General features: G+C 53.5%; 1 protein-coding gene across 6 annotated transcripts in view; it reads right to left on the bottom strand.

The window, feature by feature from the left end:
* The window catches only part of GAD1 (glutamate decarboxylase 1), a 38,274-nt gene that overhangs the window by 24,276 nt on the left and 627 nt on the right, over positions 1-13,371 (bottom strand). The window contains exons 1-5 of one of the 6 annotated variants that reach the window (XM_065840979.2): positions 9,954-10,984; positions 8,589-8,735; positions 6,765-6,827; positions 1,383-1,541; positions 369-611 (exon numbers count right to left, since the gene is read on the bottom strand). In XM_065840979.2, coding sequence (XP_065697051.1) covers positions 369-611; positions 1,383-1,541; positions 6,765-6,827; positions 8,589-8,658 — 535 coding nt within the window. In that variant the 5' untranslated portion in view covers positions 8,659-8,735; positions 9,954-10,984. Of the gene's footprint in view, positions 1-368; positions 612-1,382; positions 2,569-6,764; positions 6,828-8,588; positions 8,736-9,117; positions 9,140-9,953; positions 10,985-13,371 lie in introns of those variants that run through there. The other 5 variants (XM_071811061.1, XM_071811058.1, XM_071811059.1 and 2 more) reach the window with 5 other exon arrangements.

Below are 13,371 nucleotides of genomic sequence, written 5' to 3'. Positions count from 1 at the left end.
TGGTGAACATAAAGAAGAAAAACTGCAAATTCAGTGTCATTTATGCCCTCATTTACCTAATGATATTGCTCCCTGGAGATACAGACAGCTCGCATTTCATCAAGTGAAAGAGATTACGTCTTAAAAACATGTTTCTGGGCTCCACAAACAGCACCGAACCTGCCCGCCAGGGACAGATGAAGCATCCATAACTGAAGTCTCTGAGCAGAGACATTTTCAGCGCCTGCAGACAGCCCTGGAGCGGAGCCTCCTGGGAGGCAGAGTCGAGGGTGTGGACTTACCTCTGTGGGCTCAAGCCTGCTCACTTCACCGTGGACCAGAAAAAAAGCCCCAGGAGGGACTCTTCAAGTAGTGTGTGAGTACCTTACCTGTCCTCACTCCGTATTTCAGCGTGTCCCGGCAGTCCACCAGGATCTGCTCCAGAGACTCGGGGTTGTCTGAGAGCTCCAGGTTAAAGCCCTCCATGCCCTCCAAGAGCTGGTGCGGGTGGTGGAAGTCCAGCACTTTAGTAGATCTGTCAAACGTTTTCCTCACGTAGTTGAGAAGGATGTCCACGACCTCCAGCAGGAACTGCATGGTCTGCTCCTCGCCATTCTTGGCAGGCAGCAAATCTGTGGGGCAAACCAGCCGTCAGCGCCTGCTTTGGGAGCGAGAGGCGGATATGAATCAACCCCGGCCACCTGCAGCAAGCCCCAGGACCCAGAAGCCGTGGTCCCGGCGCAGCCTGATTGTGGCGGGGCAGGCGCCCAGCCCCGGGCCACCCCGCTCGCTCCCCTCGCTCCCTGGCGAGTGATACTCGCCGCTACCCCCGGGGGTCCCGGCCCCTCTCGCCCGGTGAGGAAGGGCGAGCCCAGGTCGCCCACGGAAACAGAGAGGGCACCTCCGAGGCATCCCGGCCAAGAGCACCCACCTCTAACGCCGTGCGGGGCACCCACCTCCCGGGGACCAAGAGCACCCCAAACCCGCACCTGCCTCCCTGCAAATCTTCCGTGCCCCCACCCCGTGACGAGATTGATTTCCCTTTCCCAGTCTCATTGTCAATGGCCCTCTACCAGCAACCACGAACCGTTTCATTGCTATTTTACTGAGGAGGAAATTTTAAAAAAATTTGCTCTCCTCCCGGAGGCTGGATCTGGAGTCATCCCAGAAGTACCGCTGGACCTGAGCTGCAGAGGATCAACCCGAAGTACGCAAAATTGCATTTCGGGAAACTCGTACACATTACCAGTGCGGTTCTCAGCAAACACACACACAGAACTGCCTCCAAAAACAACCAAGCAAAAGCACGGTCTGAACGTGGCTGCACTTCCACGGGAGGCGAGGTCAGACTAGTAAAGGACGTGCCCGAGCTGGAGCAAGCAGAAGCTATAAAGAGCATTTACCTCTGGCATACAAATTGGAGAAGTCTGTCTCGGTGCGCCGGAACCTGGATTCCTTCTCGCTGTTCTCACATGCCAGCAGGTTCTTGGAGGACTGTCGTTCCTTCAGGGAGCTGACGATCCGGCCCTTGTCCTCCAAGCTGTTGGTCCTTTGCAGGAACCCTACATTGTTATTGCAAGGTGCACAGGTCAGAGTTTTCTCACTTGCCAACATGTTTAGAAATATCTAAAGCAGCTCTCTACACAACAGTTCAAAGTGGTGTTGGCTCTGGATCTGACTAATGGGGTCAGGAACAAGAGTATTTATGGGGATTATTTGCCTCCAGGAGGGAGAGCTCAAAACGCCATCAACTGCAAAAACCCAGTCATGCAAAAACTAAATTTTCGTCATTTAGTGCAGTGGTAAATTCTTATTAAGTCGATCAGACAGATTCCACTTCAGTAATCAGCCACTGGAAGAGAGTTCAGCATGAGTCAATGCTATTTCAGCCTGCAGGCGAAGTTTATGGACCCAGCAGACAGGGGCAATGATGTATGATTAAAATCAGGGCCACTTTTAGTTCTCCTCCTGGTGCTCTCACGCACAAAAGGCATGAGAACAAGCAGACATTCTGGAACAGCTGTCCTGAGAGCGCCAGAGCTCTAAAGACTCCGGTAGCACTCATCAACCCCACTTTCCTGTTATCAGTACGTACCGGCACGTGTCTAGGAGTCGCGGATTTTCCACCTGAAAAGATGCTTTGCTACTAACACTAATCAGCTCCGGGGTCTCCAGGAACACCGCTCTCACCAGAGACGCTGCCCTGGCGCCCAGGACCCGCTCACAACTGCTGTTGTTACCTGCAACGGCATTAATAAATTCCCTAACCCCAAGAATTAACGGCAGTGGGCGTCACGCGGGGCCCGTGGTGAGTAATGAGACCCATCTACTTTAACAAGGCTGGAGAAACAATTAATTTTCAGGATTTTATCCATTAAATTCATGCCCGCTAAAACAAGCGAAGTGTTGGGTTTGTCGTTATTAACCAAAGCAACGGATTTTGACCTCCCAGGCTGCAGCGAGGAGATGGTATGGCAGCGCCAACCTCCTTTTTCCTTTCTTTCTTTCCTTTTAAAACAAGTAACAATTGAAACCAAGGCTCGTCGCGGCTGGGGATATCCGCCAGAGAGGAGGACGTTGCAGGGAGGAAAACCAACGCTGTAACTTGCTCACCCACGTCCCTCGACGTCGCTTCCCTCCAGTGCCCTCAGCTTTCCGTCCATGCGTTCACGGTCTCTGGAGCCCCGCCGGCGAACCGGAACTGCGGGTTCCTCCTGCCGGGCCCCCCGCAGCATGGGCAGGACCAGGGGGCTGCAGTCCCCGTCCTGCAGCCCCTTCTGCATCAGTCGGGCACCCAAACGAGTCTCCAAGAAGTGCTGTTGGCAGACAGGTTTGTCAAGCCCATACTTCCGGTGAACACTTCGCGTTTTGTCTTTTAATACTGATCTTCTACTCATTATTTTCTTTCTATAATGCTTTTAGGAATACAAGTTATACGAGAAAAAAACAAAACAAAACAAAACAAACAACAACAAACCTACAAACTACTTAAGGGAAATCCTCTTTGTGCACAAGTCAAGAGTAGCTGTCCAGGATCGATGACTGATTTTTTTTTTCCCCCTGCTTTTAACGGTCCTTGCAGCCACCACTAGCTCCTCCAACAGCTAGGTGCTGTTTGCCTGTTCAGTAGGTGGAGCAGCGGATATCAAAGCAGGGACAGTCTAGACTGAACCCCGCAGCGGTCCTCTTTCCCCAGGTCCTGTGGCTTCGATTTGCTTTATTTTTCCACTCGTCTTTCTTCTAGGCTCTCGGTGGCGATGCTCAGTGGAAGAGCTACGTGAGAAGAAACGCCTGTAAGAACGGCAGCGCTTCGCCGGGAGCCATGCTCCCCGCCGCGTAACTGCTGCTCTTCTCGGTGAACAGACACAGGTTCCTCGGAAGCTCCGGTGGGAAAGAGGGGGCAGCGAATTAATAACCAAGAAAGGCTGCAATTGCCTCCGGTTCGGCCGGCATCGGGCTCAGAGAGGCCGAGGCTTCGCTGAAGTGTCTGTCCTAACCAGAGCCGCGCCAGGGGGGCGGCGGCAGTGACAGCACACCGGGGACACGAAGCTCAGTCCTTGCCCAAACGAGTTCGCGGCGGTTCTTCCCTGCGGAGGCTCCCTGGGCCCGTTATTATGTTCGGAAGCCGGCAGCGGGGAACAGCTGGGGCTCGAAGCGGCTTCGCCCGGGGTCTGTCAGCGAGGTGCCCGCAGGGCTGCGTGGCCGCGCGTCGGGCGGCTCGAGCGCGGAGATTCAAAAAACAAAACGGCAGGAACTTGCTGCCGCCCGGCATCAGGTCATCTGGCTGTACACAACGTGTCACTCGCCCAGGTCATGACAGCATCTCACGGACCTGGAGCATCTGGTGCGAGGGGGAGCCCCCTGCTTTGGAGTAGCCGAACCCTTTTGTCCTCCGAGCTCCCCTCCCGGGAGGGAGTGGAACAGTTCTCAGCGCCGACCCGCGTTCCGGGCTGCCGGGAAGCGCAGCACCCCGGCTTCGACGGCTCCTTCCACGCCTGGGGAAAGCGCATGATTACAGCAAACCTTTCATCTGTATCCTACTTTAAAAGTAAGGTCGGTGCACGAAAGATGCAGCAAGTAGCGGTGCATGAAATAGCGTCTGCGCTGCTTCTGTACCAGCGGAGAGCGCAGCCTTTCCCAGCAGCAGCAGCTCCTTCCTGCAGGTGCTCGACTGACAGGTGTTTTCGTTGATGCACTTTAAAAGACCGAGTTTTTAAAAGCCGAGTAAGACCAGACTGGCGAGGACTCTCTGTCCGCAACGTGACTACAAGTCCATCGTGATTTCACAGCAGGCCTCGCACCAGGCAGTCGTGTGAACGTACCTCGATCTCGCCGCCCTGCAGGGACCTCATCTTCCGAGGCAGGGACAGCCCGGCCGGCTCCCAGCCCACGCCGTGGCCGTCGGTCAGTGCCCGTCGCTGGCGGCTCCAGGAGATGCTGGTTCCCTCCATGGCCGGAGGATTCAGCACCGCCTGCGTGACTTGGCAACATAAATCCCTCTGACTCCGGAGGCCAGCTGAGTTTCTAACTTAAATGTCTGCTGTGGAAATCGCAGTCTCCCGCGTTGCTCGCTGGGCTGGGAATCCTCAGCTGGCTGGGGCCAGGACACACTTGAGCTATTTCACCATGTTGAGTATTTCCACTGGTGCCAAGGAAATGTTAGCAGGATCGTTCTGGGCAGCTATAATAAGTGCCGAGGTGGCAGTGAAAGGTGTAACATGCCACTCCAGACACAAGGGAAAATCTTCCCATACTTTGCCCGCCGTGACAGTTCGTTAAACAGATTTTTTTTTTAATTTTTTTTTTTTTTTTTTTAAGTGGATATGGGTAGAGAGGAAGAGCACGGGGGTGTGGCAGCGGCAGGGCTCTTTTCATGCGGTGGCTTTCAACCAGAAGGGAAAGAAACTAATCCTTAAATCGGTTAGTTGTTCGAGAAGAAATGATATACGTATTCGATACTTAATTACTGAAAATGTCAAACACATAATATACTGCACAGGTGGAAGAAACGACTCATTGTTCAAGATCTGCTTTCTCTCTGAGCTCCACCCTTATTTAAAGTTTTCATTCTAAATCAATCGGTATCTGTGGGAGACACGGAAAGAACAATTCCGAGGCGTCTGTTTTACTACACAGCGTAGTGACTGCGTAATATTTAGGGTCCAGAATGACGTCTTATGAAGGGTAAGGAGGAGCGGATATCATCTGTAATAGCCAAACGTCAGCTTGTTTAGCATGTTTAATTAGGATTCTTGGCAACCTTAATACTTCACATATTTACAAAGGCAGCCTTCCTTCTCTGTCTTCGTGAAAGTGTTAGATTCAAGTGGGCGGGCTTATACGAGCAAAAACAGTGGTCGCGATCGAATCCGATTATTGTGAATCACCGTCACTTTTCGGGGTATATTTTTCGTATAAAACAGAAAAAAAGCCAGAAAAGGAAAACCGAGCACCAAACCCCAGCCAAAAATACAACAGCCCTGCTTGTTTTGAACTTCCTTCACAAAACCTCTACTATACTCTTCTCAAACCCAAAATGGTGGGATATTGCATTTTCAGTGCATTTGATCGCATTGAGAAAAGCAGCGCTGTCCCTCTGTAACCCCGGTAGTCTAGCAACACGGAACAAGCCTAACGGTGCGTTACTTTATCAGTTCTGCTTGCCGGGCTAAATTAAAATGATGATGAAAAAGCCCATCGCTCCAGCCACTGAAGGGGCTGGTAGGGGAACGCTCCATTAAACCCAGATCAGGAGCTATTTATAGAACTAAGCGACTACTCGTTAATGTCGCCTGCGGGTACCAATGAAACCTCTAATAGACACAGGGCTAAACGTTCGTACCCTGATTCTTTTTCAGTCCAAAGTTCCAGGTAACAAAGTACTTAGCGAATGAGCTTTGACCAGGCAAGTAGGGCAAGAAGTTTAAATATATCCTTGTTTTGAAAAAAACGCCCGTTTCTCCCACGAAATAATTTCCCATCCCCTAAAAAAAAAAAAAAAAAAAGAAGAGAAAACCCAAACAGAAATAGCTGGAGAAAATGGGAAATAATTTTAATTCACAAGGGGCACGGGCTAGGCAGAACGACTCTCGCCATCGGAAAATTAAGATTTGATTGTTTGTCTCCGAAAGCGAAGGCCCTATTGAGAAACCTGGAGAAGGAAGACAGCTTGTTATCTGCAAATGAATCTCTTGCTATAACGTTGTGATCTGATTGTGCATTTGTTTCCCTTCTTGCATTCCATGTGCCTGCGTGCTGACTGGCTGCCAGCGCTATCTTACCAGCCCAGCAAGCTGACGAATTGCTCTTTAATAAAGCTCTCATTAATCTTTTTCCCCCAGGAGATCCGTATTTTCCAGTCAGATAAGGTTGAAAAATTTCAGACAGCGAGAGACGGCCAAACTCTCCGCTCGTTCCTCGCTGCCGGCCTTCCCGGCGGGCGCTGCGCTCCCTGCACCGGGGGCGGCCGGCGCCTGCACACCCCGGTTTATGTCAGGAGGGGCGGCGGGGACCGCAACCGTCCCTCCCGCGGCGGACAAGGCCCCGGCCAACGCAAATCGAAGGGAGGGCACCGGGGCCGATAGCAGCGGCGAGCCGGAGCGCGGAGCCGCCGTACGGCCGGCAGGGGGCGCCCAAGGCCGCGGTCCAGGGCTCGGGGCTCGGTCGGCGCTGCCCCGCAGCTGGTGGGACCCGCCGCGCGACTGCCCCGGACCCCGGCGGAGGTTGTGCGCGCCGCGAAGAGTGCGTGCGTTTGGGGTCGTACGGCGAGGGACGGGGGGACTTACCGCATATCTTCAGCCCGATCTTCCTGGTGCACCCGTGAGCCACGCCGCACCACGAGTCGTAAGCTAGAAGAGAGGGCAGAGTCGTTCCCTTGGGGCGGCGGGTCTCCCCGGCCGCTCTGCCGCCCCCTCGGTCCCCTGCACAGCCCCCCGCGGCCCCCTTGCCGGGAGAAACGGCTGCTTCCCGGTGGCGCCGCAGCGTGCCGGGTGCGGGGCAGCTGAGGCTCGGGTGACAGCGAGGTGACAGGCTGGCCCGTCGAGAGGAGAGGGAAAGGCACCTGGGACCCGAACATCTAATAATTTACTGGCAGGGCTCCAGGGAAGTGGCAGCTTAAAATAAAGTGGCATGAAATGGGGTCACATAAGAGATCAGGAATTAATTGGGTGAAAAATAGTATTTGACTAGATGATCGGACTTGCGTGACTAAGCCTCGGCCGGACTGGCGAGCCGCCAACGGTCGCACTAGGGACGCCCCCGGCCCGGTCACCCCCGCAACACCCCTGTGCGCCGCGGCCCCCTACATAGCGGTCCCTCATCCTCCGGCCTTGCACGCGTGAGGAAACATCTCCGAGAGACTCCTAAGCAGGGGCAGCGCCGGAGGCGCGACCGCACCGACGGAGGGGACAGGCTCCTTCCCAGTCCCGGTGAGCCGCGGTTCTGCCACGCCCCGGTCGGCTCCACTGAATTTGGGGGTGGCGGGGAATGAAGGCCGGGACTGAAGTGGAGGGGGAGTCGGCCTCTGCCCAGGGCACAGCCGAGCCTCTGAGGCCCCTCGTCCGTGGCCTCGGGGAAGGAGAAGCAGGGAAGGTGCCCCGGCGCTCCCGGCCGAGCGGAGGAGCCGTCTCGACGGGGGCGTTGCCTGTGTTTGCAGACGGGGAGCCCCGGGCGGGCAGGGCGGGTTGCTGCTGTCAGAGGTTATCTCAGTTTTAGCCGCGCTGCCAGTTAATTCGATTTCTGCGTGTGACACCTCAGGCGAAGGCAGCAGTGCCTGTCACCCCTGCCTAGAACAAGACCCGGTGCTACCTTTTTCCCCCTCCCCCGTTCCTTCCAGTTGCAGAATAATGACAATAATGACTCCGATGCTCGTGCCTCGTAGCCCTTTCAGGATAAAAGCGATTCCCCACTTTGCTGTGCCTGACAACCTTTCATTTCTTACTGTTGCCCGTTCTTTGTCTCTGGTGCTTTATAGCATCGAGACTCTTATTTATTTTCGGTAGGCGACCGTCTGAATTGCCTGGCAGGGCTATAAACTGATTCTCTATCCACCTGCAGCAGCCTCAGCTTCCCACTCACACCTCAATAACTCAAGGCGAATTTAGAGCAATTAGGACTACAAGGCTTTGAAAAGCTACAATTAGCATCCAAATTTCCCTTGATTACAGGCTTCAGCGTAGGCTGAAAGGAAGCTGCAGCATTAGCATTTATAAAATGTAAGCGGGGGGGAACACCCACTTTAAGCCACTGGTGTAACTTCGCCCTTTACCCGATTCATTTGCTCTACACCCGTTTCAACAACCCTTTTTTTTTTTTTGTTTTCCATCTGGGGTTTTAAGTTTATTGTCTAAATACCTCAAATGTGGCTGTAAGACAAAGGCAGCGCTGGCTGCTGAGGTGGGCTTTTCCTCCTAGCGTTTTATTCACCACAGACCCACCTCTCCCTCTCCCATTAGAATATGGTTTCTTTGTGTAGAGCACTTTCCGCACCTTGCTTAACGGCGCGGAACAGGGCTTCACGGATTTATGGTTTTGTTTCGAAATTGATCTTTCCAAGCCTAGGTGGAGAAAGCCTCCAAAATACTTTCAACGAGGAAAATATTAAAACCTACTTGTGGGTCGTAAATTAGTTGGGGTGGGGTCCGGAGCGTCGTTGGAGGACGAGGGAGCGGAGGCAGCCATCCCTTTAGTAAAGCCCCGGTCCTCAGAGCCTGGGTTTCTTCCAATATTCCTCTGGGGGGTAGGCAGGAAGGAATTTGCTGGAAGGAAGAAAAGGCGGCTTTAGTAGTCTGGTCTCCAGGAGAACCGCACGGGAGTCCCGTCAGGAGATCGGCAATGAGCCGCCCAGGTCCCGGGGCGGCGGCAGGACGGGCAGGGGCCGAGCGGGCAGGAGACGGCTGAGCCGGGGCCGCGGGGCTGGGCGCAAGCGGCGCGCCTGGAAAATGCCTCGACAGGCTGAAGAGCGAAATCGTCCCTTCGCTGGATGCCGAGGCGCTGCCCCCCGCGCCTGAATGACGGATTTAGCAGAGCATGAAGTCTATCGCAATTATATCGGTGGCCGCTGAGCAGGGCAATTATGTGGTTCGCGTTAAATGGAAACCATAGTGCAAAGGGGGCTTCGAAATTATCAGCCCAACTGACCTACAATCCCAAACAGAGCCCGTTTCTGTGTGTTATCATCCGATCCCCAAACACACGCCAGGCTACGCATTCAGGAAAGACTAACAGGCAAACCCCCACCATCACAAAGGTGCATTTTGCCCAGGTCGAATGACAGGCGCCACATACATGTGTATTTGCACACACATGTTTCAGCAAATCGGGACCAGTACGTGCTCCAGCACTCTCTCGTGCCTGCGCTCGCTTTAGCGGCACAAATGGCAGGAGAAGGGATGTCTGTCTGGGGGAAGGAAGGTGCTGGATCAGCCATCGCTCCTCGCCAGATGTTCAGCTCCTTCCTGGGTGACACGGCGCTCCGAAAACCAATACAAGGTTGCTGGTCGAGAATTGCCGGGTCAGTGCCCTGCTCGTCTCTTTGTCCCCACGGCCACCTGCGATTTCTTTTATTTCACTTGTAAAGAAAAAGAAGGTCACAGTAACGAACAACGTTTTCTTTGTTAGCGGCTTTTTTCAAGTCGGTAGCTACCGATTCATTTTCACTACTGGGCGGATTTACGCCCGCGTGTAAAAGCAACGGATCAATGATTTCATTCGAAAACAGGTATTTCACTGCTTTTAAGAGGAAAAAGAAAACAACCATAAAGCAGAAGAGATTCTTTAGACAATGCCTGGAAGTGAAGTAACAGGTTAACACAATGTCCAAGGCGCTGGCTGTGTCAAAATACCCGTTATCCCTCTATGGGTACGACAGCGATCAAAATCGATTTTAGGGTAAAAAAAAAAAAAAAAAGCAGCTTCAGATCCTGAAAGAGGTTCCCAAGGTTTCAAAAATAAAATACGGTTTAGGGCAGACTTACCGATGGGGTGAGAGGACCACTCTTCCTGCCGGAGTGCAGGCAGGCAGGGCGACTCCAGCCTGGGAGCGACCTGCCGCTTATAAACTCCGCCAGAAACGACGTCGGAATACCAATCGCGCCGCGGAATTTAATGCGAGATGACCTTTTTTTCCAGAAGTGCTCGGATTTGCTTTTTTAAAAGCGTGAATCGCCGGTTGATCTGCTTCGACGCAGGCATGAGTCACAGGACTGCCGCCACCCCCTCCGCGCAGCTCCGCACGGGGGCTGGGGACCGCCGGGCGGCCGGCTGGGGCGGGGAGGGCCGGCCCACCCAGCCCCGGTTGCCGCCACCGGTGCGCTTCGCCCCGGGGTGGCGGGGCTGGCTCCCGAGGCGGCTGGGGCTGCCCTGCAGCGGCGGGGCCGGCAACACAGACAGGGGTTTCTGCTTTGCGAGTTGAGTCCCTTGTGCGGGCAACGCTGGAGGCTTTCCCTAGATCACGCTGGCCTGACCCGAGGTGGCCGGCAGCGCTAACACGCGGCAGAGCACCGCACACAGCAGCGTGCGGGCAGAGCCGACCGGGCCGAACACCCGCTCGCACTGTCCCTGCGACCTCGGCAACTGCCCCGCGCAGGCTGCGGGCCACGAGTGGGTCCAGCGGGGTTGGTGTTAAAAGTAGCTTAGCAAAACCACGTCCGGTCGCTGTGCTGAGGTTCGGTGTGCCCGGCGGGCTTAGTTCGCCGTCCCCACCACCAGCAGGGACCAGCAGCGCCCTCCATCCTGCTCTCCGGCAGAGGGTGGCAGAGGCACAGGTACCACCGTGCTTTGTGCCTTCCCGGCCACAGGGAAACACCTGGATTTCTGTGACTTGCCCTCAGTGTTGCTGTTAGATTACGACTTCACATCAGACATCCTTTTGCTAAAACGAGAAATATTAAGACAACATTTTTTTTCTTTTGTACCACCACCAAACCCACATCCGTGTTTCTTCACCCCAAACATCGCAGACACTTTGCTGTGGTGAGCGTGGTGTTACATTTCGGCATGTCGTGGTAGCTACGCAGATGCCTAAACCAAACCCTTCTCACAAAGATAGCACGTAAGGCCCTGGGAGGAACCTGCAATGAGACGGGAGGAGGGGAAACCGATTGAGCCAGAGATTTTAACCGGCTGCAGGGGCTGCCGGCCAGCACAACGATAGGAGGGACATGTCCTTGGACTCGAGGGAAGAGCAAAAACTTACAAGCCCATTTTGGAAAGGAGATCGGCCGACTGACAGCATTAAGTACCCAAGACGATTGATTTGCCAAGCATGCCTACTATCTAGGAACCAGACACGTAACAAAAACATCGACAGCTCAAAAGCTAGCTTTTAAACAGATCTCCATAGGAATTAGCAGCCCTAGCTGACACGACCTTTCCCCATCTATTCCCCGCTATCGTTTTAAAGGTATTTTCAACCAATCGGACAAAATATTTGCCCAGTGCAGAGCATGAGAAATAATAATATAACTGTAGCTAATTGTATTTTTAAACGTAAACAAACATTCATATGAAATCGTAACAGGATTGAAGTGCAAAGAGACAGTGAAAGATCACGCAAAGATCTAAGCAATCAGCCGCTGCAGTGTGCCACCCGGTTGGGTCTGTGCCTGGCAGACACACTGAGTGTGCACTCATTCTTTCCCTTTTGACCTTCCAGAAATGCCTGTGTCTGGAGCAAATAGAAATGTTTTAACCTAAATATTTACGCATTCGGAGAAGTCGAGGCCCGGTACGGGAAGGAGCCAGACAATGAAGACCAGTGCGCTTCCCGCGGCACGCTGGAAATGAGTCGTTCCGGCACCCCGACGCCCCTGGTCCCGCTCAGCACCGCGGACAGTTCCCGCCTCGCACAGCCCCGCCCCGGCGGCCCGGCGAGCGCGCTGACCGGCAAGGTCAGCGGCAGGGCCAGGGAGGGGCGGAGGGGGCAGCAGCCCCGCACCAGCCCGGGCGGGTGTGCAACCCCGCTTTCTCCTGGACGGGCAGGAATATGTCGAAGCCGGACGCCACCGAGCCCGGCACCGCTCTCCCGGCCCTCCAGATGGCGCTGTATCTCAGCCCAGAGCCTCCGCAAGGCCGGCTTGCACAGAGCCCGGCTTGCACAGAGCCCACCCGGGAGCGGCTGCGGCTGCTCGGAGCCGCTGCTGACGGAGGTCTCCTTCTCCTGGCCCTGGCAGCGACAGAAGAAGCGGGAGGAAGCAAATTCTGAGGCTCCGCGGGTCCCCCCCTTCCTCCCCCTGCGCGGCTGTGCACCACTCAAGGACACACTTGATAACTCTTTTGCAACAGACACCCTTAAAACTCCGACCTAAACCCAAACCACTCCAGCTCTGGAGGCTTCATTCACTACCCGCCACACCAAGACCTTTGAAACAGCCTTGCCAGTTGTACGTGCACAGGCGAGGCCACCCGGAAAGGTACCGGTTTCATTGAGAGTTCCAAGCCTTCCCCTCCAGCTGTGCTGCCCGAGCTCTCTGCTCAGCCTCTTTGCTGTTCTCTTTGTCCGTGTGTCAGCCCGCTTTCTGTGGCTATTGCTCGAGTGCATTGTAAGCACAGGTTAGAGGATCTCTTTGCAGGCTGAAGCCCCATAAGATGTGGTTTTTGCTTTGAACCCAGACGTTTACCAATGTGAAACACGCAGGAAAAAACACTGACCCACAGTATCAGCAAGGCAGCAGGATGCAAATGTATAGTTCCCTTAGTTGAAGCTTGTAACAAGCACATCAGTTAGAACTCAAAGAAGCCAGACCATGGAGTATCTTAAGTTCACCTCCATCCACTAACTGGACATGCTAAAATATGAATCTTGAGTAACCCGGGTGGGCACAGAAACGAAAGTGACACAATAAACATCTTTGGCAACAAAGACCAGTCAATGATTATACAGTATTTGTAACTGCAGGCATATAAAAATGACTGTTGAGCAGAGGAAGATTGTGCTAGCTGCATACAACATTTTAAGAGACAGGAGCACCTTCTGCCTACACTGTAAGGAGTTCACAATGTAACTACAAGTAAATGGAAAAGCAAATAGGGGAAAGGCACTGTGCCATATTTTTCCTTGTTGCTTCATAGTCTGAACTATAGTCATGTTATACATGCAATTATCTGCAGGAGGGGAAGTAAATTTGCCTTCTGGTGATTATTATCATTGCCATTTTTACCTCCAGGAGAGTTATCTCTCTGTTGCCTTTTAATTTGCATTTTGTTCAGCTTCTGAATATTCTAGTTGGCTGGGCCCAGGCATGCTCTTTCCCTCAAAATGTATACGATAGTATGTATACTGTACATCTGTGATGTTCCTGAAATTGTGGTTTTGTATTTTTATCTTTGCAGCCTGTGATTCTTCTTATTTTTCTTTTTTTTTTTTTTCCCTTTAAATCACACAGTTATAATAAT

This window comes from Patagioenas fasciata, chromosome 7, assembly GCF_037038585.1.
Source record: "Patagioenas fasciata isolate bPatFas1 chromosome 7, bPatFas1.hap1, whole genome shotgun sequence".
Taxonomy (NCBI): Eukaryota; Metazoa; Chordata; class Aves; order Columbiformes; family Columbidae; genus Patagioenas; species Patagioenas fasciata.
The sequence above is the reverse complement of the archived record's forward strand: the minus strand, read 5'-3'. Positions and strand labels throughout refer to the sequence as shown.